The sequence below is a fragment of the Haliotis rufescens genome, unplaced genomic scaffold (assembly GCF_023055435.1).
Source record: "Haliotis rufescens isolate VD_foot unplaced genomic scaffold, xgHalRufe1.0.p SCAF_13, whole genome shotgun sequence".
NCBI classification, from domain to species: domain Eukaryota; kingdom Metazoa; phylum Mollusca; class Gastropoda; order Lepetellida; family Haliotidae; genus Haliotis; species Haliotis rufescens.
The window spans coordinates 6,096,351-6,124,075 of NW_025963813.1; the positions used below are offsets into that span (position 1 = coordinate 6,096,351).

The 27,725-nt window shown below is 39.0% G+C and overlaps 1 protein-coding gene across 1 annotated transcript; it reads left to right on the forward strand.

The window, feature by feature from the left end:
* Positions 1-27,627, forward strand: LOC124117170 (elongator complex protein 5-like). Its single transcript, XM_046478925.2, has 8 exons — positions 1-197; positions 1,534-1,594; positions 1,857-1,937; positions 3,696-3,913; positions 10,656-10,834; positions 12,465-12,560; positions 24,494-24,594; positions 25,688-27,627. The coding sequence occupies exons 1-8, from the start codon at positions 143-145 to the stop codon at positions 25,785-25,787; spliced, it is 891 nt and encodes a 296-aa protein (XP_046334881.2). The 5' UTR covers positions 1-142; the 3' UTR covers positions 25,788-27,627.
* The last annotated feature ends 98 nt before the right edge of the window (positions 27,628-27,725 follow it).

Genomic DNA, 27,725 nt, shown 5'->3' on the forward strand with positions numbered 1-27,725 from the left:
CCGTTAGACGGTTAATATTTTAGTATATACCGTTAAGTGCGGGGCTACAAAATGGCGGCCTCCACGAAAGGCGTGAATTGTTATCGATTGCTGTCATAATGTAACATTTTCACAGATTGTGTTGCGACTGATATATTCAACCATGCTGGGCGACATCCTGAGGGGGCAAGAAAAATCCCCACTGGTTTTAATTGAAGGTATAGTGTTTAGTTACTTGTACCAGCCACTGGAATGTCTGTAGTGTCCTGGTGTCACTGTTGGAAAAAAAAAAAACTGATATGGACAAGATCAAGCTCCAGTCTGTATATTTTACCATTTGCATGATTACGTGGTATTCTCTTGAACGGACTTCTCCACTTTCACGATCATTGTCAACATCATTGTTAAACAACAGTGACGTCACCGTTAAAACAACAAGCTGGGAGCCACGATGGGGTCCAACAGTCAACAGTTCAAGCTGTTTTGTCTGTCGGGCCCCATCGCCGCTCAAGGCTAGAACAACAGTATCTACCATTCTCACCTCATGAGATTTGGGGTTTACTGACCATTTCAATGATAAAACATCCGATCAGAGTGGTTGAACCTATTTGAAGTATGTGCATTGTTGTGATAGCCATATTTAAAAAGATAATATAAAAAACACCTACGCATAAAGTTTGAAAGTATTAAACTATCAACATGATTAATGGCTTTTTCTTTGTGGATGTACAATTTGCTTACTATGGGCTAGAATCTTGACTGGTTTGACACAAATTGGCATCTGGTGTTTACGTTTGCACCGGTGACACGACTGAGAGTTGGTGTATAATCATGATAATGTGGGTTGGCCCTGCCTTTTGCATGTGAGCCTCGCACTTGTGTTACGAAATACATGACTTGAGGCAAGTGCAATGTAATATAGGAACAACCCGAGCACAATATCAATCGCCTAAAAATTACTTGCTCATGTTGATAGGCCTATTATAAGCAAACTTGGCCCTGATCGTGAAAAGAGAAATTTAATGAAAAGCTACAAAGTCTTATATGTATCACAAATATCCCCATTCATAAACAGAATAATTATTATACTTGATGTTGGTAAATATGTCATTGTTAATTCCACATAATTTCAAAACTAGCTTTCAGTGCAGACAACTTCCATGATGTTCAGAAACAATGAAACGCCATGTTTGTTGTTTAACGCCTCCATCAGCAATATTCCAGCTATATGACGGAGGTCAGTAAATAATCGATTCTGGACCAGACAATCCGGTGATTGACATCATGAGCATCGATTTACGCAATTGGGATACAATGACATGCATCAGCCAAGTCAGTGAGCCTGACCACCCAATCCCGTTAGTCGCATTGGTAGACAGGCATTGGTTGCTGAAGAACCATTATAACCCGGAATCTTAAACAAGTGTAGCTGATTTTGTTTGTCTACAAAAAACTGGAAATGGCAACAATGAAAATTCTTCCTGCATGCTTATAATCATAATAATCTGTGTTGGAAGCCTAATAGATAAGTGGGGTCGTGCAACATTGTTTCAGATAGCTGTGATCTGCCAGGACGTCATGTTATCCTCAGTATTATCAACTGCCTTGCTCCAAGGTAAGAAAGTATAAAAGATCAAGATGATTTATATTAAGTATGTCCATATATATTCAAAAATGATATTGATATATTAAAAAAAGCATTTGTTTTAAGTTACATATCATAATAATATCTTAGTCTTAGAAAACTTACAGACAGTATCTATTTGTAAGTTTTGATGCACTGACAATGTAATGTATATACACTGATATACACTCGTTATTTGGAGTAGTACTGTAGTTAATCTGCTTTTTTTTAATCATGTTAATTCTTTTTTTAGATTGGAAAAGGTTATATTAATCACATACGAAAAACCAGCAAGGTACTTCAAAGACTCCTTGTCAAAAGACCTTCAAAGGAGGTGAGGCATTGAGTCAGTGTATGTTGTTTAGTCCAGTCAGACATATTTCACCATTATCAGGGTGGCCTAAAACTAACCGAGTCTGGGCCAGACAAACGTGGCTTGTCAAGCTTACAGATCCACCTCTGTGGTCTAGTGGATTGAACGTCTGCCTAGAGAGTAGTATGTCTCTGGTTCGATCCCTGGCCTCATCATACGAAAAGACATTAAAAAGATGGTACTTGTTGCTACCCTGCCTGGTGCACGGCATTCAGGGGATAAAACAAGGACAGGTCGGCTCGGAGTCAGTCTACTGTGACTGAGGGGGTATCCATGTTAAACTGTGAATGGTAATTGGAATCTGAGCAGAAAAGGAAGCCATAAATAGTTACTGAATGCATAGAGTTTTACATAGAGGCAATAATCTTTGAATATTCTTATGTTCCAAGATAGGATAAAAAACATTTTCATCTCTATATGCCATTGTTACGGTTCGTGGGATCACGGCTAACCTGTTACGGCCTTCTTTACTGTATTTCCAAGCTAGGCTACTGCTGCTGGACATTTACAACACGCTTGGTGACCTTGGTCAGGCTATGTTCATGTAAGCTGTTTTCACTCTCAGTTATGAACATCAGAGCTAAGATGTAAGAAGCAAACTGCCATAGCAAGCTAAGATTAATCAGATTCCTGTAATTCTGCATTGTTGGAAGGTAAAGATGCTCAGAATACTATTAAAATAGTATCATGATAGTCATTTTGACTGTGGCTGTACTATTGTAATAGAATGAAATACCCTCAGTAGTTGTGAGAATTGGGGGAACGGGTTGCCCAGTCATCTAAGGCGCCGCAATTCACCTTACAGGGTCACGTCCCTTGGACACAGCAGGAACCTATTATCGGGGGTTCAATTCCTGGTTCTCCCCGGTTATGTTTCTAGGTTTGTCAGCCTCATTCCTGTGCTTGTGGATGTCACCAAAGTGGTAAACCTTTGAGACCTCCATCACTTCGAGCTTTCCTCCCACATTTAGCAGACATGCCTTGATATGACTGGAAGACTGTTCAAAGTGGAGTTAAATCCAACTCACTCATTGGAGAATCTATTATCTTGTGGCCAGGCCTTGATGTGCACACAGAAGTGTATGCTGTTCGTGAGAGGTGAACCATGTATCGGGATGTCTGACTGAGTGACTTGGTTGATTGTATGTCATTGTACCCTGATCTCGTGAAGCGTACCGGTACATGTTTATATCTATATAGACCTTAGCCATAACACTATATTACTTACATGTATGTCGGCTTGTGGTCTTGAATACAATAAACTGAATTGAATTATTATTTTTCAATCACTAGATTGTGTGGTCCAGACTTGATTTTTTACAGGCCACCATCCGGTATCAAGAATATTGCTGTGTGCGGCATTAAACAACTAACAAAACACAGAAATGTGATGTGGGCTTAATTTATATAAACTGCTAAAAAAGTGAAGAGCCATAAAAAAAACTGCAATACTATGAAAGAATCCCATGAGCATAAGAATTAGTGGCACAATCCAAATTATTGTGATGGCTGTAGGTATGCGATTGCAGAACAACATATCTGATTTAACAAATGAATAAAATAGGTTTATATTGATTTGAATCAAGCTTGCTTGCTACAAACAGATGCTGTCCTCGCATTAAATGTTCCACATGATCAGCCTATCCAGGGGACATAACTCTGCTTGACGTTGCAACCAGATGTGTTGACTCAAGATGATGCAGTTGCATTACTTTTCAGAGTTGACATTGTTGACTGCAGCGATGACCCTCTGGGGTGGCAGCGTGGGGGATCGCCCTCCATTGATGGGGAATTTCTCAAGATTGTTGAAGGTGTTATTTCCCCAGGGATCAGGAGTGTAGGGCTTGTGATAGACTCGCTGACTCTGCACATCTTGAACCGACCGCTGCCATACACATGCCAGATTCTACATGCTGTGAAGAGTGCCAAAATTAAAGGTAAAAAAGTCAAGCTCCATCTGCCCACTGGTTAGAAAAAACAGTTTTACTTCCTGTTTGTAAATGACCTTTATGAAGTGTAAGATAATGGTTTATGTGGTAGAAGGGGGCACTGGTGGCCCAGTCGTCTAAGGCGCCCCGATTCGCTGTGCAGAGTTGCGTGCTTGGGCATGCCAGAAACCTATGATTGTGGGTCCGATTATGTTTCTAGGTTTGTCAGCACCATACCCGTGCTCATGCTCGTGGGATTCACCAAAGTGGTAAACGTCAGAGACCTGCATCACTTCGGGCTTTCCTCCCACATTAAGCTGACATGCCGTGATATAACTGGAATACTGTTAAAGCGCCGTTAAACCCAACTCACTCACTCACCCATGTGGTAGAGATGGACATTGGTAGGGGTAGACATCATTGGTCCATATGCAACTCATCTGTGGCTCATTTTGGCAAGGGGGCACGTTTGGCACAGTCGTCTAAGGCGCCGCGATTCGCTGTGCAGAGTTGCGTCTCTTGGGCACGCCAGAAACGTATGATTGTGGGTTCGAATCCCGGCTCGCCCCGATTATGTTTCTAGGTTTGTCAGCACCATACCCGTGCTCGTGGGTTTCACCGAAGTGGTAAACGCCTAAAACCTGAATCACTTCGGGCTTTCCTCCCACATTAACTGGAATACTGTTAAAGCGGCGTTAAACCCAACTCACTCACTCATTTTTGACAAGTGGTGATGTAAAGTAACAAGGGGATGAAACAACGAGTCCATCTGGATTGTTACTAGCCTCGGACTAGTGGTTGTGTCTACCTCTGTATGATGCACTATGTTACTCTGTCACATGTGAATAGACCCGTGAAGATTCCGGGGTAGAATAGGTCTTCAGCAACCCATACTTGCCGTAAAAGGCGACTATGCTTGTCGTAAAAGGCGACTAACGGGATCAGGTGGTCAGGCTCGCTGACTTGGTTGATGCATGTCATCGATCCCAAATGCGTGGATCGATGCTCATGAAGTCAATCACTGGATTGTCTGGTCCAGACTCGATTATTTTACAGACAGCCGTCATATAGCTGGAATATTGCTGAGTGCGGCGTAAAACAACAAACCAACCAACCAACCAATCACATGTGAATACATACGGCAATTTTGTAATTCCGGTTGCGATTTTTAACCAACCAATCAAGCCACGGCCTGCCACCGTTAAGAGGGAAACCTGCATCTACACAGACCAGTGAGCACATTGCTTTGTAATCAACAGGGCTCGTTTGATGTCTTGAAACTTTTGTTTCATTTGTTGACGAAAATTCGACAAACATCCCCCCTACACAGCATATTGGACAATACACCAATCAGTCCACATTTCAGACAAGTATTGATGAAACAGATCCTGATTTTGGAAGGTAATGAGTAGCCCTTCCATCTGCCTTTGCTGATTGAACCAAATGGATTGGTTAGTGAAGACTCGGTGACATCAGGGTTTGCGCTGATCCAGGAAAGTCTTGAATTTTGACAGTCGTCTTAAAAAAACCTTGAATTTAGTTTGGGTTTGATATACCGTTGAATTTTACAGAGGGTCTTGAAAATGGCAAAAAGGTCCTTGAATTATGTCAACTGAAGCTCTACACTAGAAATGTTTTTAAATAAATATATTTTACATTCTATTTCATGAAAACCTTCATGGATACGACATCCCAAAACAAATGTAAACCGTAACTTGATTGGTCCACGCAAGTGCATTCCAGGGAATACCCCTTCTGCAGCCAATCAAATTTGTGCGCTGTCCGAAGGCTGCCATTTATGTTGGGTACATTGGCTGCTGTGTCAGAATACCAGGTTGTAAATTTTAAAAAGCAATTGTTGTCTTTGCTGATTTTGTTTGTGGGGAAGCATAAATATATAATTTGTGTGAATTTAAGGTTGTGGTACTGTAATGGGAAAGTTTTTGAATTTTACATTATATATTGGGGGGTATATTGTCTTGAGAAAAACTTGAAAATGTCATTGAATATATCATGCTAAAGTCTGTGTGAACCAGGGACTTGGTTGATTGCATTTTATCATACAACGACGGTGTGTGTCCTTGCTTTATAAACCTATTCATTGGGATCGCTATTAAGTAAGAGACTTCTTTCTATAGGCATTAAAATCTATTGCGAGGTTTTACTTTCCAGTCGGGTTAAATCTCAGGGACGTTGTAATGTCCCTGGGATTTTATGTAATATCCGTGGGATTTTATAGGATATTCAAGTCATATTTGCTATAATATCCCAGGGACTTTATATAATGTCCTGGGTATTTTATTAATGTAACTTCCGTTCAGATTGTAACATGTAATGAAATGTAAAATCAAATAACAAATGTTTTCTTTATATTCCCGAGGATCGAACTCGCAACCTTCATATCTGTAGCCCAGTGAGTGTACCACGAGGCTACAGAGGTGTTGATAAGCCACACTGGTTTTTATTTTACTCGCGTTTCCTAAGGTTCATGGAAAGTATGTTCGAAACATAAAAATGTTGATAAATGTTGTGTTAAGTTGTCTTTTTTCGGTTTATACGTATGGAAAAACACTTTCCATCGGTTTTGGTAGACAGAGCATACCCTGGGGGTCGGGAAAACCACAGGGGCTTTGCTCCCTTTGTTTTTCCCTCTCCCCAGGGCATGCTCTGTCTACCAAAACCTCGTAAGCGTGTTTTCTCCAATACATCAATCACTAACAACAGGTTGGCCTCTGGTTCAGTTTTGGGTGGTGGGTATGTGATGGCCACTTTCATGAGGATGCCTTCATGTGTGTGGTTCTTCCTATATGATGTGATGTGTGGGACTGAACGTTTTTGTGCAGGTATCTACATTTTGAGTAGGTTCCAGGAGTTTTTTATCATGGAGCTGATCTTGAGTGCAGGGGGATTGTAATCTGTGATGAAGATGACTGGTTTAGTGTTTTCAGAGAGTGTCTTTTGGTTAGTCAAGATGAGTGTTCTCTCTTTAGTGTTTGCTCAGAGTTTGTTATCCATACAGATTTTCTTCGGGTAGTCTCTCCTAGGATCCGGGTTAGAATTGGTCTTCAGCAACCCATGCAGATGCAAATGATGGGATGGGGTGGTCAGGCTCTCTGATTTGGTTCAGGCAAGTCATTGTATCCCAGTTGTGCAGACTGTCCCAGATGATGACAATGACTGGATAGTCTGTGGTAGACTCGATTATTTACAGACCATCAACATATGGCTGGACATATTGCTGAACAACAAACAGACAAACATCAGTCTGGATCGTAATGTTGATGGGGTAAACGTTGATTTTCAAGGTTTCTACAGGGTGCCTGACCTTTATTAAAAATTCATTCATGTCCAATTTCCATGAACAAGGGCTTTGAAACCCAAGGCTTTCTTCTCCTCCTTGAATTAGAGCACTGTCCATGTATAAATTCGGCCTGATACTGGGATCCAGTTTACCCATGAATGTTATACTTTCTGTGTTACTGGGATTGAATCATACTTGTCATTTTTTAGCCCAGTTTGAGGTATTTACCAAGTCATTTTTATACATGTGGCCACCATGGCTGGACATCGGTAGATGTTTTATAAGCAAAAAGGTTATCACTCTAGAAATGATGAACAAAAGTGGGCTTGGGACAGATCCCTGAAGTACTCCATCTTTTTAATTATCCCCCTTCCCAACGAAGTTGGCGGGAGATATAGAAATGGGTTCCGTCCGTGAGTGCATGTGTGTGCGTGTGTGCGTGTGTGCGTCCAGAAATCGTTTCCGGAGCATAACTCAGAAACCGTTAAATATTTCTCTACAAAACTTTGCATGTCTATCAGACTCATGCTGAACTGGTGCCTTTTGCTATTTAGGAGTTTTATAAATTTTTATGTTTTACGTTTCCATGGCAACAAGTTGGACTTAGGTTCTGTAAGGGTGGTGTTCGTTTCCGGAGCGTAACTCAAAACCCATTCAATACTTTCTTACAAAACTTTGCATGTCTACTAGGCACATACTGAACTGGTGCCTTTTGCTACTTAGGAGTTTTATAAATTTTTATGTTTTACGTTTCCATGGCAACAAGTTGGACTTAGGTTCTATAAGGGTGGTGTTCGTTTCCGGAGCATAACTCAAAATCTGTTAAATACTTTCTAACAAAACTTTGCATGTCTACTAGGCACATACTGAACTGGTGCCTTTTGCTATTTAGGAATTTATTCAAGTTTTATTTTTTACGTTTCCATGGCAACAAGTTGGACTTAGGTTCTATAAGGGTGCTGTTCATTTCAGGAGCGTAACTCAAAAAACGTTAAGTAATTTCTTACAAAACTTTGCATGTTTCCAGACACATACTGAACTGGTGCCTTTTGCTATTTAGGAGTTTTATAAACTTTTATGTTTTACGTTTCCATGGCAACAAGTTGGACTTAGGTTCTATAAGGGTGCTGTTCGTTTCCGGAGCGTAACTCAAAAACCATTAAATACTTTCTTACAAAACTTCGCATGTTTACCAGACACATACTGAACTGGTGCCTTTTGCTATTTAGGAGTTTTATGAATTTTTATGTTTTACGTTTCCATGGCAACAAGTTGGACTTAGGTTCTATTAGGTCCAGGATTATAATTAAACAGGCATGTAAGCTGATTTGCACCTGAGTCGCAGGGCATAAATACAATATTTAAATTTGTCAGTAATTCATTGTCTCGGATAAAATTATAATTATATTTCATGATACATTTTTCACACATCTTTCCTTAACAACTTGTAAGGGACTGGTTATTAATTATGGGGGAGGGGGCCGATGAGATTGGATCTTAGGACTGGATCATATTTTGCTGACCCTGAATTTTATGTAACAATTTTAATGGGTCCCCAAATACATGTAACTTTTTTTCGTAACCACTAGGGCACTTCCTAAATAATAAGTTTATACAACCTTTATGTGCCAAGAAATAATCATTTATTTTTGTGTATATTCTGTGTAATGTCTGTTCTTAGTCAGGTTATGAAATGAGGCCATGATTAAATCACGGTAATCAACTGAACTTTGTTCTAACCTTACACTGCATGATACTGAAACAATGTGTAGAGTAGAGGCCGCAAGACTATGGTGGCCCATGCTGCTTGAAAACTGGTGCCGATGAAATCTCAGTGTTCTTTAGCGTCTCCACTTGTGTTCTTCTCTCTGGACCAGGCTGCATCTTGATTTATTGGGTGAAACTATCAACTGCATGTACACCCAATGGCAGCCATATGTATTTATGGAGATGGAGAAATGTTAGGTACACCAAACTGTGAAGTCTTGACGTTGCTGTAAACCTAACCTGGCTGTATGTATAGCAACATGTAAAAGTTCAGTCACTCAGCTGATAGAGAGGCAAGAAGAAGCCCTGCAACATTGTGACAAAACAATCAAGTTGGGGTGTTTGGATGGCCTGGTGATATACGCATTCGCTTGTCACAGAGAAGGCCTGGGCTCGATTTCCCACATTGGTACAATGTGTGAAGCCCATTTCTGGTGTCCTCCGCTGTGATGTCGCTGGAATATTCCTTAAAGGGCAAGTTCACACGGAAATGAACCTATTTTTCTTGTACTTTTTCCACATTAAAAGTGTTAACATAGAAGTGTCATAGACAAAAATATAAAAATATCACAATTCATTAACATATTTTTCGCATTAAAACGATTTATATTTTTCACATTTACCAAGTGTTCTATTTCCACAACAAAAACACCATGGCTTATGCCCCTTGCAATATGACGTCATTGGTGCCAATTGATAAACATTATGACGTCATCATGCTTTGTTAGAGCCGCTTCACGTGGTGTAGGTCCAGGTATGTGATTCTAGCGTCTCAGATGCCAGCCAGCATAGTGTTATGCTGAGTCACCACTGCGCCGGAGTGTGTCGTAGGCCATGTTGTTTTACCGCAAACTGGTACTTGATATCTTTTGCGTTGAGAATAGACAGGGACCCAATTGAATTGGCACCAATTACGTCATAATCTAAGGGGGATAACTCAGGCCTGTTTAGCTCGAAAAACGAAGGCCTCACAACGGCATATCATTTTCACACTATTGTGAGATTCCTACGTTCACTGTGAAAAAAATGAGTGTCTATTTTCAAACACAGATACTAATTAATTCTAAAATTGCGTTTTGTTTAGAAAAAGAAAGAAAGTGATTTTTGCGTGTACACTTCCCCTTTAAAGCAGTGTAAAACCTCTCTCACCATATTATTTGTTGTGGCCAATGGTTCTGTGTCACAAGTCAAGATAAAATTACGTTAAGCAGCGCTGTGACAGAGAGTATTTGTGACAGAGAGTGACGAGTAGACTAACACATGTCTTTAAAATAATAAAAAATATTGTTTCGAAAGAACCAGGATCGGGTGGTCAGGTTGCGGCGATCGATGCTCATGATATCAATCACTGGATTGTCTGGTCCAGACTCGATTATTTACAGACCCCCGTCATATAGCTGGAATATTGCTGAGTGCAGCGTTAAACAGTAAACAAACAAACCAACAAACATATGTGGAATCATATGGACTTGGTTAGTTTGATTTAGACTTGTCTTGGCTTTTAGTAAAAGAAAATATAAATTCCACAGTCATAGTGCAGGACTAGGTGACGAGGTAATAATGGTTTCGCTTTTTTAGCATACATGGTTGTGAAATTTTGCCTTGATATTATTATCTTTATTTTTAATCATGATGATGATGTCATGAAAATAAAATACCTCAGAAACCTTTTTAAATTTTCAGATTGTGAGATCTCCCAGACAGTATGTTTGCTACATCGTGATCTCCATGATGACACGGCAGTTGGACTCATTGAACATATGGCGACAACTGTCATCAAACTGTCGCCATGCAAGTCATGTGACTTCCAGCATTCATGTTGCATCGTGCACCAGCGGGCATCTGGCAAAGTCATGAAAGTGGTATGATGGTTACAAAATCATGTGCTTTGTTATTGGCCTTTTCCAGGACTAGACACACACACTGGTCCTCTTGACATATATTTTGGTCCACTAGACATATATAGTGGTCCACTGGTCTATATGTGCAAGTGACATTGTAGAAGCTGTAATTTTGAGTAAAGACAGAGATGGTTGATTGATTAAACTTCTTTATTTTTTCAAAGCAATGCATCATTACAGGTTCTTGTACATGTTTTAAGCAAGAGATGGTTTCAGTGCAGGCAAGCTCTTGATAAAGGTACCAGCATCGGTTCTGAAATGTCGCATACAAACAATAAGAATGCTGGAATCCATTCGTCAACTCATAAACTAACTGGTACACTCGACAAATACCAGTACTCTTTAATCATGATAATTGTAAGGCCTTATATTTGTTGACTGCCTCCGTGGTCAAGTGGTAGAGCGTCCGCCCGGAGAGCGGAAGGTCCAGGGTTCGATCCCGGGCCGCGTCATACAAAAAGACGTTAAAAGATTGTACTTGTTGTTACCCTGTCTGGCGCTCGGCATTAAGGGGCTAAAACAAGGACTGGTCGGCTTGGAGTCAGTATACTGTGTCTGAGTGGGGTATTCATGTTAAACTGCGGCATGGTATCTCAGTGAGCTAGCACTATAAATCGGCATCAGTCCGGACTAGTACAAGCAGCCACACACGCACACAAACACACATGTGCATGCACGTTGTTATATAAGTGCAATAATCTTGGCTGCGACGTTAAACCGTATTTCACCTCACCCCTTATGTTTGTTTGGGTTGGTTCATGCGACCGACTGACAAAGAAAACCCTGAAATTACCCAAAAATCAAAATCAAATGACCATGAGTTGTTATCACTACTGTTCGTAAGAAATGGTGACAATAAAATACAGTTGATCAGCTCATTCATTCAGAGACGAAAACTGTATGCTTTGACCACAGCGACAAAAAAAGATATACTGTATGTCACCCACCAGGAGAAGAGGGACCTAATGGGTGCTGGGATACAATTGTGCTCTGACGTCATAAAGATGTTTGACATCAACTTACTTAAGTGAAGATTGCCATGTGTGATGAATTTTCAACCATGAGATCCCTTATCTCATGGTTGGTCACATATTTTACAATGTTTACCTGGAAGTTTATCCCCCACTCCAAGAAAAGTAAACGGTTGGTCCATATACAGTGTTATTATTGATGTCAATGAGGAATATTGGTAATAACAGTCTGATACTGTTTAGTTTCTTTTGTGTCCAGATTTATTGACCTCAGAAAATAACCTGGCAGGGATAGAAATGCATATTTTTTCAAGTGTATAGGACACTCATTAAGAAGTTTCAGTGTACCCTTTGGAACGGAAGTGTGACAACGAGAAGAACACTTTCGATCAATCTTCATTGAGATTGAGGGCGGTCGGGTAGCCTAGTGGTTAAAGCGTTCGCTCGTCACGCGGAAGACCCGGGTTCGATTCCAAACATGGGCACAATGTGTGAAGCCCATTTCTGGTGTCCCCCGCCGTGATATTGCTGGAATATTGCTAAAAGCGGCAAAAATACAAGGAATTTCGTAACCTGCCTGATTTCTCGTTTTAAGTTTATGACGTGTTCGTATTTGGCAGGTAGAGAACTTCAACATGGATGACAAGTTCCAGCTGAAGGAGGTTTGTGAGGCCACGCCCACCTTCACGATGGTCATGCCAGATTCCGTCTCTCAGGTAAGGAGAGTCATAGTATGCCTCTGATGTAATACACAGATTTAGAGATATCGCGACAATTAAAATTTCATCACATTGCTTTGCAGACCATTGTGAAGTCATTTGTTACTATGACATCACAATCAAACTGTTACATATGGCTACATATCCATGTGAGCTATTTTTTTTTTAATCTCACCAGGACACTCTGAACTCAGTGCAGAAATATTTTTGTCTGTTCATTCTCAAACTGGTTACAAAGTCAATATGAGCTTTTCCCATAGGTCTGCGTCTGTTGTCTGTCTATCCATACCTCTGTGTGTCCTTCCATCTGGCTGTTAGGACAAACCCCCCAAAATCCCTAAACTATGCAACCTGTCAATGCTTCTTTTACAGAAAATGTTAAACATGTCCCTGGATACAACAAAGTAGATATTTAAAAAATGGTCAGCTTTTTTTAGCACATCTCATAAGAAGGCAAAAGGTCAAGGTCAGGAGATATGTAAATCCTACTTAGTGGTAACATATTTTCATATTTTGGATACAGCCCTGTTTTGAAATGGTTTTGATCTAAGGTCAAAATCCACATTCAGATTTTTGTTACATATGGTGATATCATGGTCTACCTGACCCATGAAGATCTGGGGTAGAATAGGTCTTCAGCAACCCATGCTTGCCGTAAAAGGCGACTTTGCTTGTCGTAAGAGGCGAGTAACGGGATTGGGTGGTCAGGCTCACTGACTTGGTTGATGCATGTCATCGATCCCAATGGCCTGGATTGATGCTCATGATATTAATCACTGGACTGTCTGGTCCAGACTCGATTATTTACAGACTGCCGCCATATAGCTGGAATATTGCTGAGTGAGGTGTTAAACAACAAACCAACCAGCCAACCAACCAACCAACCAATCATTGTCTACCTCTATTATTGTCTAACTTTGCTGTTGCATGTGTCTGAACAAACCCTCCCCAGTGTCACCTTTAAGGTCACTGTGAAACATGGTTGACGCATGCTTCCACTTGAATACAGTGGTAAGAGTATTGAACGAGGATATCCCACAAGGTACATATTCCACATGGTCCTGGTAAATTCTTTCAGCATGTGATCATGTCAATTGTAGGTCAAGGTTATCTTTGAGGTGCTTGTGAAACGTGGTTGTAGCATTTGTTGCCAGTTGTTGGTGCCCCGTTACTGTACAACCCTGAGACTTGGTAATTGTTTTATCCAAAGCTGTCTTGATAAAGGCTTTGAGTTATGTTTTCACAATGGAAGTGCATGGGGAATGCTAATATTAGGAGGCTTTGAGGAAATATCAATGTCTCAAATTATCAAAAATTATTGTTAGCAGTGGTCTTTTTGATACTCTGTGTTAATTTGTCAGCTTTTGCATGTTTAGGTTTCTTCAATGTATATGTATAATTATATTGCCTTTCTGTCCTTTTTTTACCAAACACTGAATTGTTTATCAGATGTATAATGTTTGAATGTTGAAATTCTTTTAACACGTCCCATTTTAATTCTGGAAACCCAAAAGTCCAGAAACTCTACGGTCTTTGCCCAGTCTCGGTTAAAGGTATTTACAAAATTAAACATGCCGTTTTCATGGTAACATACCAAGGAAGAAAAAATGAAAAAAAAATTGTATAAAAACTCAATATTTAGACTATGTCGCCCATGGGCAGGCCCATGGGCGAGAATATGTTCCTTTACTTAAAACTCATGATTTTGTTTCGCAAATACATTAAATGTATTTATTGAAGCATCATGACACAAAATTTAACTCATTTTAACTTAATTCAACTATTTTATAGCGATATTGAAATATTTCGCCCATGGGCGAGAAAAAGGTTTGGCCCATGGGCGAGAATATGTTCCTTTACTTAAAACTCATGATTTTGTTTCGCAAATACATTAAATGTATTTATTGAAGCATCATGACACAAAATTTAACTCATTTTAACTTAATTCAACTATTTTATAGCGATATTGAAATATTTCGCCCATGGGCGAGAAAAAGGTTTGGCCCATGGGCGAGAATATGTTCCTTTACTTAAAACTCATGATTTTGTTTCGCAAATACATTAAATGTATTTATTGAAGCATCATGACACAAAATTTAACTCATTTTAACTTAATTCAACGATTTTATAGCGATATTGAAATATTTCGCCCATGGGCGAGAAAAAGGTTTGGCCCATCGGCGAGAATATGTTCCTTTACTTAAAACTCATGATTTTGTTTCGCAAATACATTAAATGTATTTATTGAAGCATCATGACACAAAATTTAACTCATTTTAACTTAATTCAACTATTTTATAGCGATATTGAAATATTTCGCCCATGGGCGAGAAAAAGGTTTGGCCCATGGGCGAGAATATGTTCCTTTACTTAAAACTCATGATTTTGTTTCGCAAATACATTAAATGTATTTATTGAAGCATCATGACACAAAATTTAACTCATTTTAACTTAATTCAACTATTTTATAGCGATATTGAAATATTTCGCCCATGGGCGAGAAAAAGGTTTGGCCAATGGGCGAGAATATGTTCCTTTACTTAAAACTCATGTTTTTGTTTCGCAAATACATTTAATGTATTCATTCAAGTATCATGACACAAATTAAACTCATTTTAACTTAATTCAAGGATTTTATAGCGATATTGAAATATTTCGCCCATGGGCGAGAAAAAGGTTTGGCCCATGGGCGAGAATATGTTCCTTTACTTAAAACTCATGTTTTTATTTCGCAAATACATTTAATGTATTCATTCAAGTATCATGACACAAAATTTAACTAATTTTTACTTAATTCAACTATTTTACGGCGTTTTTAAAATATTTCGCCCATGTTTTCGTCAGTCCCTTTCAAGCATCAACTAACTGTTTGCAAAGTATATTGTATCATGTGAAATATACTTTATATTATATCATTACATTACTATTTAAAAAGGGCATTTGGTTGGATGTTTCCTTTAGTTCTACAAATTTCACCTGTTTTACATATTGTAGCGATCTTTAATGAACCCGGCCTTACCTCTCAAAACGTTTTGACAGTTTATCATACGAATTCATGTGCGTGTACTCCAATTCATTTGAGTTATTTTCCACAACATTAAATTTTAGTTAGTTTCTATTTCATTTCCCATTTTATGTCCCGTTGATACATCACACTGGGCAATTACGTGACACTAGGTATGCAATATACAGGTACGCGTGCGCGTATTTTAATGAAAGAAACTATTTGTCTTTTATTGCATAACGTTTGGCTGAATATCTTACATTCTAACGAAATCTCGAAATAATTATTTAATTACATGCGGTTTCGAACTGACCAGTGGGAATTATGTTTCAATGCGATTGAGGAAAACGTGAGTGAATATTGTGACACTAAAGCAACTTTTAACTGCATTGTCACTTTTGGAATGAAAATGGTAACAGTTCAGAAAAAACAACAGCCTTCTTATGATAATTCTCATTAGTACGTTGTATATAATTACAGTGTTGGCCTTATTTACAGGTGATTCTACAATTCCTGCTGTCGGTCAATTACGATCTACCACACCATGCGTGAATAAACAGTTATGCAGGTGTTGCTGTGGGCAAATACCTAGCCTGAAAATGTTTATTTTTTTTAGGATACATGTTTTACAAATGTTCGTTGATATGTGGATATATTAAGCACAAAGACAAAAAAATGTTTATGAAAGATGAATTAGTGCCTTGATATATTCATCGAGATGTGTATCATCGTTTAATGGGGTCATTCAATAAACGTATGTTTGGAGGAGATATCAAAGGAGCCGCCCAATATACACAGTGTCGTCCGGTGAACTACCACTCCACCCTGTCCATTAGAGTTATGTAATCAGTACACAAATATATTTGAGGCGGTGTCAGTGCGGAAGGAGTTTGAATTACGTCCGCCACTTGCCACAGAAATCCTCAAAGTATAGAAACAATAAACAAGGTCAATCCGTACTAATTACCTAGTGACGCACGTAACAACGACTGTCAATAGGGAAAATGGTGAAAACAAATTGAAATAGATTTTAATAAAACATTATAGTACTAAATAACTCGCAAAAGCGGTGCCTAAAATTGTTTGACCGTGTTATGTGTGTTGTAAACTGACGAATAGCAAGTAATTGTCATGCTGTACGCATGGTTCCATATACAAATTCAGTTATACAACCGGTATGAAACTGAGAACTGAGATACCAAGTACAACCTGCATTCACACACGGAAGCAATATACTTGTGTGTATGCCCTCTCTTCTAAAAAATGTATCACTAAAGTATTTGCATTGTAATAAATATAGTAATGATAAAACTTGGTAATTTGGTAGGTCTCCGACAGATATGATTTTCAGTTGTTTTACACCTTTGATTGATACGGATTACGTACCTGTAGTCTAGTCACTGTATCTAATGTATCTGCTTGTTAGAAATTTCAAATGTCTTGTTATAGCACTGTTCCTAAAATACGGCAGTTTCTTTTATCGGGTATACATAGTTGATTTGTCTTGTCACGCAATCATTTTTACTTGTTCGAATGATTTCCACAAAAAATTCCGGCAGAGAGTTCTGTATTTTATTTTATTTTTAGAAGATTTTAGAAGATGCTTACATCACTGTATCTCAGAACGTAAAACTGATAACATTCAAACATGTAATTAGTACACAGTTAATTGTTACATATAATTTCCTGCATATTCCTTTTTGAACAAAAAGCCTACATGTATACTGATATCGGTGTCCACTGTTAAAAGGGTATTAGTGCAGTCAGCCATGGTAAATGGAGAGACAATAATAAGGTGATTAATTATAGTCTGTTGCAGAATATGCGGTATAAGTGTAGTCATTGATACATATACACATTACACATATACAGATGAAATACACGATATGATGCAGTGCAAGAACAAATTAAGATAAGGTTTCTATTAAAAATAATTATACGATTTTGGATTTAATTAGCATGTTTACATTTTCAGGCCAACACGGCTGAGATACAGCATTGGCATACTCAACTGGAGTTGTTTTCTGCCGGTCGTAAGTTCATTGTTTGACTGAGCACACTCGTGTCGGGGTTGCGATATTTTCTTCTCTTTGTTGGCAGCCTGCCACCGGTCTGAATTTTGAGAAAGGTCTCAGCATGGGACTGTTTATTACTTCTTAATGATGTCTACAAGCTTACAAACTTGTAGATGTTGGGTGCGGTTAGGACCAAACTTTTTCAGCTCAGTGTGTTAGTGGTCCTGGAACCCATAGTGTCAAACAGGTTCTGCACAAAACGTCCATCAGATTCTACTGTTCAGCAACATTGTCACTGAATTTCAGAACTCTGGCATGATATAATAATCAAGGATTTCGAAGGTGAACGAGGGGAAAGGCAGACGCACGTGGATTTACCCTCAGGTTATTATTGTCTGGAGTTCACATTTTGGGGCATTTCATATACTAATTGAACGGAGTTCACCTGCACATGTCCACTTTAGTGATACGGACTGTAACCAAAAATGCAATGAGCAGTAGCTCTTAATCCCTTATAACAACGGTAACAACAACCAGGGTGAGGACACAGTAAGGTTAAACCGTGTCCAACAGACAATCTGAGGTGGCTATCTCCCATCAAGTCAGCTCTGTTTTTAAGCGCATAGTTATGTTTTTACATATTGAAATAAAAGGAATTTGAAAAATTATATTTAACAAACCTACACATTACCAAATACAAAACTTTATAACCCTTTCTAGACTTCGTTCCAATTAACCTGGATCATTCAACTCGCTCGTGAAGGTCGTATGCGACTTTCAAGTGAATACGTCTACAGTGTACAAGTAGCTTTTAACTGTATCATATATACTCATGATAAGCAATTATTTTCGTTCCTAATTCGAATGAGCACATTCTGAGGCTAAATCTGCAAAAGGACAGATAAAATATTTCTTTGTAAAATGCAAACGATACAAACGTAGCGGCTGATAATAGAGACAATGATTTAATAATCTGCAATATATCAAGTGTTCTCGTTCAATCTATTGTACATATTGAAGTGATTGTAAAGTTTCAAGGAGTACTAAAATGTTGTGGTATTATGAATATATTTAGAATATGAATAGCGAAAAACAGTCACCATATCGGATGTACATGTATAACTTGTCTTCCAACACCACGCTTGTGCCGAGGCCCATGGTCATAAAACTAATCGGTCCCATAAAAGGAGCAAATAGTTTCGCAGATACTTCTTGCTATGGTTCACTCCCAATTGTCAGACGACCTAATCATCAGTCAGACCAGTCAAGTGTGACCAGCATACCTGCCTGGTTTTGGCTCCTAATTACTGAACTGCCCAATACTGTCATACTGTGGGCAGAGTAAGCGGCCTCGTTGAGTGATACAGACTAACCAGATTATGATTGTGTTTGTAAGTTGCGTTTAATCTGTGTCAGGTTGCAGTTGTTTTATTAGTCAAGACTAGGGGTAGTTTTTTCAATGAAACCTTTTAGCCGTTGAGTTTGTTTTGCATTCATTTCATTAAATACATTGTTAGGTAGAATAATAACACGTTATATGGATTAAACATCTCCCTAATCTGAGTATAATCTCACATGTACTCTAAGTACCGTACTATATTACTTTGCGGAGACACTGAGTATAATTTTTTAGTAGGCATTGTATGCTGTCTGAATGACTTTACACAAATCCCAGCATTCAATAGACCCGTGAAGATCTTCAACAAACCATTCTTGGCTTAAAAGGGCGACAGCGCTTGTCGTAAGAAGCTACTACCGGGATCGGGTGGTCAGGCTCGCTGACTTGGTTGATGCATGTCATCGTATCTCAATTGCGTGGATCGATGCACATGATGTCAATCACTGGATTGTCTGGTCCAGACTCGATTATTTACAGACCGCCGTCATACAGCTGAAATATTGCTAAGTGTGGCGTTATACAACTAACAAACAAACAAAACACAAAAAGAGAAAGTGTATGAGTACTAAAACTTGCAATAGATATGCGTACCCTACGTACACACATGAGTCCCATTCGACAGTCTACAACACACGAATAACTGTCAAACAAGTTTGGGTACCCCTTCTGTTCAGGCAAGTTATTTAGTTTCGATAATTTTGTATTAAAATCCTTTTCAACTTGTTTTCATCCTTTTTCCCTATTCCATGCATGTTTATGTTGCTACATCTTATTGCTCATGTTTCCAAGTATTGTAAAACACTTTACTGTTTCTCCTTCTTAATCTAACGTTATAACATTTCCGGTCATTGCCATCATCTAATACACAAGAGATGATACCAAGACATATTTTATTCGGTTTTATGGTCTATGCGGTCTTACAATTGATTTTATTAGTTTTTAAATCTTATGTCTAGTAAATAGTTTCACAAACAGGGCTGTTAACTGATATAAGGAATGTAACATCCAGTTGAGGACTGAATACGACGTACGTTAGTCTGGTAACGACATTTCTACAATTAATATTTTGAATAAGCCGTTAATACGCCAGTTGTGACAGGGATGATGGTATGGTAGATGTAGCAGACATATTGACAGCCGTTGTTACGCGAGTCACTAGGTTATTAGTATGGCATTGGCCTTGTTGATTGGTGCTATACTTTCTGTGGCCACTGGCAGACGTAATTGAAACTCCTTCCACACTGACATCGCACCAAATATATTTGTGTACGGATTACATAACTCTTACTGACAGGGTAGGGTGGTAGTTCACGCGAAACGGACGACACTGTGTATATTGAGCGGCTCCTTTGATATCGCCTCACAACATACTTTTAATGAATGACCAATTAAACGATGATACACATCAGGATCGCGGAGAAAATACAAGCTTCGTTCGCGTTGAATATATATATCAAGGCACAAATTCATCTTTCATAAACTTTTTGTGTCTTGGTGCTTAATATGTCCACATATCAACGAAAATATTTAATACATGTATCCACCAAAATATACATGTACAGGCTAGGTATTTGCCCACAGCAACACCTGCATAACTGTTTATTCACGTGTGGTGTGGCAGATTGTAATTGACCGACAGCAGGAATTGTAGAATCACCTGTAAATAAGGCCAACACTGTAATTATATACAACGTACTAATGAGAATTATCATAAGAAGGCTGTTGTTTTTTCTGAACTGTTACCATTTTCATTCCAAAAGTGACAATGCAGTTAAAAGTTGCTTTAGTGTCACAATATTCACTCACGTTTTCCTCAATCGCATTGAAACATAATTCCTACTGGTCAGTTCGACACTGCTTGTAATTAAATAATTATTTCGAGATTTCGTTAGAATGTAAGATATTCAGCCAAACGTTATGCAATAAAAGACAAATAGTTTCTTTCGATAAAAATACGCGCACGCGTACCTGTCACGTAATTGAACAGTGTGATGTATCAACGGGTCATAAAATGGGAAATGAAATAGAAACTAACTAAAATTTATTGTTGTACACGCACATGAATTCGTATGATAAACTGCCAAAACGTTTTGAGGGATAAGGCCGGGTTCATTAAAGATGTTGGGTGCGGTTAGGACCAAACTTTTTCAGCTCAGAGTGTTAGTGGTCCTGGAACCCATAGTGTCAAACAGGTTCTGCACAATACGTCCATCAGATTCTACTGTTCAGCAACATTGTCACTGAATTTCAGAACTCTGGCATGATATAATAATCAAGGATTTCGAAGGCAAAACCTTTTCTCGCCCATGGGCGAAATATTTCAATAAATCTGTAAAATAGCTGAATTGAGTAAAATTGAGTTACATTATGTGCCATGAAAATAGTAAGAACACCTGCATGTATTTGCGAAACAAAAACATAAGTTTTAAGTAAAGGAAAATATTCTCGCCCATGGGCCAAACCCTTTTCTCGACCATGGGCGAAATATTTCAATATCGCTATAAAATCGTTGAATGGGCCAGACTTCGCCCATGGGCAGGCCCATGGGTGACATACCGTATTTTATTGAGTATAGTGCGCACCCATGTATAATGCGCACCCCCCTCTAGCGGGTTCAATATTTTGGAAAAAAAAAGAAATTTGAATATTATGCGCAGAATTTTTTTACACCGTACCCTTTCAGCGAAGTCCGGCAAACGAACGGGTGCTGAGAAACTTCGTCAGTACAAATTCGAAATTTGAGATAAAAAATTACCAGACATGTTTATTTACTGTTTAAATAGTATTTATTGTTCTGCTAGGCATTGTTTTATATTTAGGGATTAAGATTACCTTGCGTATTTTCTCGTAAAGTAAGCTGGAAACAGCAATCAGCTGTACACACGTTTTCTTGGAATCGACCGGTGATTCGGTCAAGGCACACCCAATGATATAACTTTATAAGATTTTTAATGCTAGGATCGGCAACAATTGTATCTGAAACTATTTTATTTATCAGGAATAATATATTCCATTATTTTCTTAATTACATGCAACCTTACTAAACATATTTAAAATAATAATAACCCTAAGCGAAGCAGCCGATCGCTATTCCCGGGTATTATTTTTTACATGGAACATGTCTGACCAGTCACCGTCAAGGCTCACGCGCACGTGATCACATGATCGCGAGAATTTCATGTTGACATAGAATCGTCAAACAAAAACAAATATGACTTTTAACGAGTCAAAGTATGTCATTTATGATATATGTATCCATTCTCTGTCAACTAAAGTTTGTTTCAAGGCGTCAATAGCGGTATTCTGACCGTGTTTGCTGTTAATAACGGTGAGTTGTGCGATCTTCCGATCGCTTCACACACGATTTCGCCGAAATTAATAAAAACAATATTATAAGGAATTTTGAATAAAATCAATGAAATAAGTTACAAACATAAGTCCAGATATACAAAGAACACTTTTATAGCCAGACAGTGCAATTACATGATTAATTTGCGTACTTCAGTATGGATTTGTTGACATGGTATTCCCGGTGTTTCGTGCTCACGGTAATGTCTTTCCATGGGGCAAAAAAACATCCAAACTCATAATTCGTGTATAATGCGCACCCCCTTCTACACAGCTGTATTTTTTCGAAAAAAAAGTGTGCACTATACTCAAGAAAATACGGTAGTCTAAATATTGAGTTTTTGAACATTTTTTTTTTCATTTTTTCATTAAATTTTGTGTCATGATACTTCAATGAATACATTTAATGGGCCAAACCTTTTTCTCGCCCATGGGCGAAATATTTCAATATCGCTATAAAATCGTTGAATTAAGTTAAAATGAGTTAAATTTTGTGTCATGATACTTCAGTAAATACATTTAATGTATTTGCGAAACAAAATCATGAGTTTTAAGTACAGGAACATATTCTCACCCATGGGCCAAACCTTTTTCTCGCCCATGGGCGAAATATTTCAATATCGCTATAAAATCGTTGAATTAAGTTAAACTGAGTTAAATTTTGTGTCATGATACTTGAATGAATACATTAAATGTATTTGCGAAATAAAAACATGAGTTTTAAGTACAGGAACATATTCTCACCCATGGGCCTACCCATGGGCCAGACTTCGCCCATGGGCAGGCCCATGGGCCACACTTCGCCCATGGGTGACATAGTCTAAATATTGAGTTTTTAAACAATTTTTTTTAAACATTTTCTTCCTTGGTATGTTCCCATGAAAACGGCATGTTTAATTTTGTAAATACCTTTAACCGAGACTGGGCAAAGACCGTAGAGTTTCTGGACTTTTGGGTTTCCAGAATTAAAATGGGACGTGTTTTTTTCTATTTGACAAGTGTGCAGGTGGAAGGTAAAGGGAACAGATTATGTTTGATTTTCAGGATTTATTTTTTATGATTATTTTCGTTACTCCACTACCAGACTGGGCTGCATCATTTTCATCATTTATTAGAGGGGCTGATGATATAGTTTTTGAACAAATTGTTTTTGCAGCTTTATGTAGAACAAGATAATTTATGTTTGTAATTTTTTGTCTTATATATATTGTGACAATTTTGTCAAAGAGGTATCAGGGAATTCTAACAGTGGAATATGACACAGAGTAAATCTCCCTTACCCAATGGTTGTCTCCCCCTTGGTGATTCCAGGGAAGAGTAAATCTCCCTTAACCAATGGTTGTCTCCCCCTTGGTGATTCCAGGGAAGAGTAAATCTCCCTTACTCAATGGTTGTCTCCCCCTTGGTGATTCCAGGGAAGAGTAAATCTCCCTTACCCAATGGTTGTCTCCCCCTTGGTGATTCCAGGAAGAGTAGGTCTCCCTTAACCAATGGTAGTCTCCCCCTTGGTGATTCCAGGGAAGAGTAAATCTCCCTTACCCAATGGTTGTCTCCCCCTTGGTGATTCCAGGGAAGAGTAAATCTCCCTTACTCAATGGTTGTCTCCCCCTTGGTGATTCCAGGGAAGAGTAAATCTCCCTTACCCAATGGTTGTCTCCCCCTTGGTGATTCCAGGAAGAGTAGGTCTCCCTTACCCAATGGTTGTCTCCCCCTTGGTGATTCCAGGGAAGAGTAAATCTCCCTTACCCAATGGTTGTCTCCCCCTTGGTGATTCCAGGGAAGAGTAAATCTCCCTTACTCAATGGTAGTCTCCCCCTTGGTGATTCCAGGGAAGAGTAAATCTCCCTTACCCAATGGTTGTCTCCCCCTTGGTGATTCCAGGAAGAGTAGGTCTCCCTTACCCAATGGTTGTCTCCCCCTTGGTGATTCCAGGGAAGAGTAGGTCTCCCTAACCCAATGGTTGTCTCCCCCTTGGTGATTCCAGGGAAGAGTAGGTCTCCCTAACCCAATGGTTGTCTCCCCCTTTGTGATTCCAGGGCAAAAGAGGTCCCCATGATGATGGTATGTTTATCAAAGGTCAAGGCCAGGTAGAGGGTGTTTAGGGTGATTGGCAGCTCTAGTTTCATATAAAATAGTTGTCTAAACAAAAAGCAAATCATTCCAGGCAGATCCTGCTGCAAACCTGCCCTTCAACCTGAGTCTGACAGACAGTGAGAAGGCAGCTCGGAGCCAGGTGAAGCTGCCCTACATCAAGGATAACAAAGGGTAGGTTTTGGGGTCATTGAACGAGAGCATCATCTTTATGCACTCATTCTTGGTTTTGTTGTGGAGATTAGTTGGGTCCCCACTCCCCAGTAACCTATTAATGAGTTGACTTATGTATGTGTGAGATTGTTGTTTAATGCCCCACTCCACACTATTCCTGCAGCCTGTAAATAATCTGGACCAGACAATTCAGTGATTGATATTGTGAGCAAGAATCCACACCGTCAGGATATGATAACGACACCCCCAATGAACCAAGTCACTGAGTCTGACCACTTCATCCATTAAGGTGCCTCTCACGTCCAGCATGTGTTGCTAGGTATTAATTATTAATTACCACCCAGAATCCCTACCGGGTAGCTGACGAATGAGGATCAGGTGGTGTGTGATTAGGGCTATTGAATGTCAATACGTAGTGACAACATGGCTTGTAGCTGATTCTGCCATCCATTGTGGGCCAGGAGTAGTCTGCATGACTCAAAGATAGCTGTAGCTGGTGTAATGTTGTCTGGGATGTAATACAACACCCCTCCCATGTGACACTCCAAACAATGTAGCAGTCAGCATAGCATAGCACATTTAGAATTCTTAAACAGCTAATGTGCAGTGATCTACATGTTAATAGTGTGATTAAGGCCATAAGAATCCTTATATCACACCATGATACATTTCTGTCACAACGGGGGCGGTCGGGTAGCCTAGTGGTTAAAGCATTCGCTCGTCACGCCGAAGACCCGGGTTCGAATCCCGACATGGGTACAATGTGTGAAGCCCATTTCTGGTGTCCCCCGCCGTGATATTGCTGGAATATTGCTAAAAGCGGTGTAAAACCAAACTCACTCACTCACTCTGTCACAACGCTTTGAGAATCTTATTACATTCATAGGCTTTTCCTTCTTACACCGCCCTGGTTTGATTCCCCACGTGTATGTGATATGTAATGACGATCTCTTGTGTCTTGTACTTTCGTTTTTCTGCTTGAGAGGATCGTTTGAGAGTAATAGATCAGGTTTTAATGAGGTTGAGTGACAGGAAAACCTATGAACACAATAGTTGCTTGAGTAAATTATCTCTCCACGTTTGTTGGTTCCAGGGGCGAGCCCGAGACTCAGGTATGGGGGAAGATCTTCTATCAGCCTGATGATGCCGATGACTTTGATGAGGAAGACCCAGACGAAGACCTGGACATCTGAACAGCTGGAACTCTTTTATTCTTACAGCCACAATGCTGACATCCGAATTACCAGAACAATGTTATACAAACAGCTGGACATATCAGTCCAATTATATTGGTTGTTGCCTTTATTTTGAGGGACATGTTTTAGGCTGGAGCCAGACATGTTTTTATGCTGGAGCCAGATATGTCTGTTTGGTGTGCATCTCATGTTTTCCAGGAGAGTAAGCATAAACAAATTTGAGAAAGGGTATACTCGAGCAAATAATTTGCGATTTACAATGGACTAAAACTCTAAAACAACTTCATACTTTTATGAAGTCCAGCTTAACTCAGGGGTTTAATTCCATATTATTATTTTTTACCCAGTCAAATTACGCACAGACATACACACATATCTATTTTAAGGCCAGATTCTTTTTCAAACTTTAACTCCAAAATATTGAATTGTGAAATAAAAAAAAATAAAAAAGTTTTTTGTTTTATTTCAACCACTAGAAATAAGTAAATACAAAAACAACAACTTATTTACTGTCGCTGTCAATATGAATAAATTATTTAGAATTCTAAATTCTATTTGTTACAAATTTCTCTTAATAACTCCCGGTCCCCATCTCTATTTTGTTTCAATATTTTTTCTGACCTACTTTTGAGAAAATGAAAAAAACATTGTATATGGGCATTTATATATTTATTTTTTCAACCTACTGACCTGAATTTTTGGGCAAAATCCCACAACACCCCACATCCCAATAAGGTATAACAATTATATTGCGCTATTGGTTTGAAAACTGAACATTAATGTTGACAATACCATGTCAACCATCTGAAACCTTTTAAAGTTATTAGGTGTTAGATATAATTATTACACCGAAGGCTCAATCTGATGTAACAAAGGTCATGCATGTTGCCTTGTAAACATTGTTAATTCATATTGTCTCTTTGATCTGTATTATTGTTGTTCTGAGCGTGCAGATATATCTAGTAACATTGATCCTGAGTTTGAAGCCAAGATTCAACCACACTATTATTGGTCATTTCACTTCAGAGGCAACCTAATTAACCTTCATCATCCACGGTGTAGTGGATAAAGCATCTGCCTGAAGAGCAAAATGTTGCTGGTTCGATCCCTTGCCCGCATCATACATTAACTTCTTGTTACCCTGCCTGGCGCTCAGCATTAGAGGGATAAAACACACACAGGCCTGATATCATCTCAATTTGATAGTGATTCATAAACACATGCTTATGAGATAGTCGGAATCATACATGGGACTCTTATGATTATGGAAATGGTTATTGTCGCTTTTATCAGAATATGTCCCAAGTTTAGTGGCTTGGCTGATTGCATGTCATCGAACTTTGATATCACTACTGAAAGCAGCTAACCGATAAACATCAAGCAAACGATCAACTTGGGTACATAATTTCTAGGTTGTTCTTGGTGGTGTCTGTTGTTGCCGTAAGATGACACTCTCACCCCAACTATTATTAGCCCAGTGGTCTCAGTTGTCGCTGGTTGCTTGCCATTTGTTGGAATCCCGCTTGGAATAAGCAAGTGAGCAATAACCGGAAGTTGGTTTAGTGGACCTGTGTTACTTTGCGGCTTTTCTCATTATGAGATCATGACATGCATGAAACACAGACAAAAGCGAGGTAAAGCTTCATCTTACGATCCTCAGACCAAAACAGTCAATCATATTATCGGTATCTGCTTTGTGTATAGTCAAGGGAGTATATTTGTGAACATAAAGACAGTGATGTTTCATCCTGGGTATGTTGTAAACGTGATGATGTTATTTTGTTGTACTTTACATGCAAAATGTGCTATTTTGAGATTAAATATGTACAACATTTAAGAATATGTACGTTCTCAATACAAATACGGGGTGTGGACGCCCCTGTGGTCCAAAACGCTGGAATTTGCTATGCAGAGTTGTGTGCCTGAGCCAGGACC

What these genes read in the sequence shown, in the direction of transcription:
- LOC124117170 (XM_046478925.2), top strand. Translation starts at nt 143, where the DNA reads ATGCTGGGCGACATCCTGAGGGGGCAAGAAAAATCCCCACTGGTTTTA. An exon ending in GAAGAGTGCCAAAATTAAAG is followed by an intron (nt 3,914 to 10,655) that starts GTAAAAAAGTCA and finishes TTAAATTTTCAG; the next exon opens with ATTGTGAGATCTCCCAGACA. An exon ending in TACATCAAGGATAACAAAGG is followed by an intron (nt 24,595 to 25,687) that starts GTAGGTTTTGGG and finishes TGTTGGTTCCAG; the next exon opens with GGGCGAGCCCGAGACTCAGG.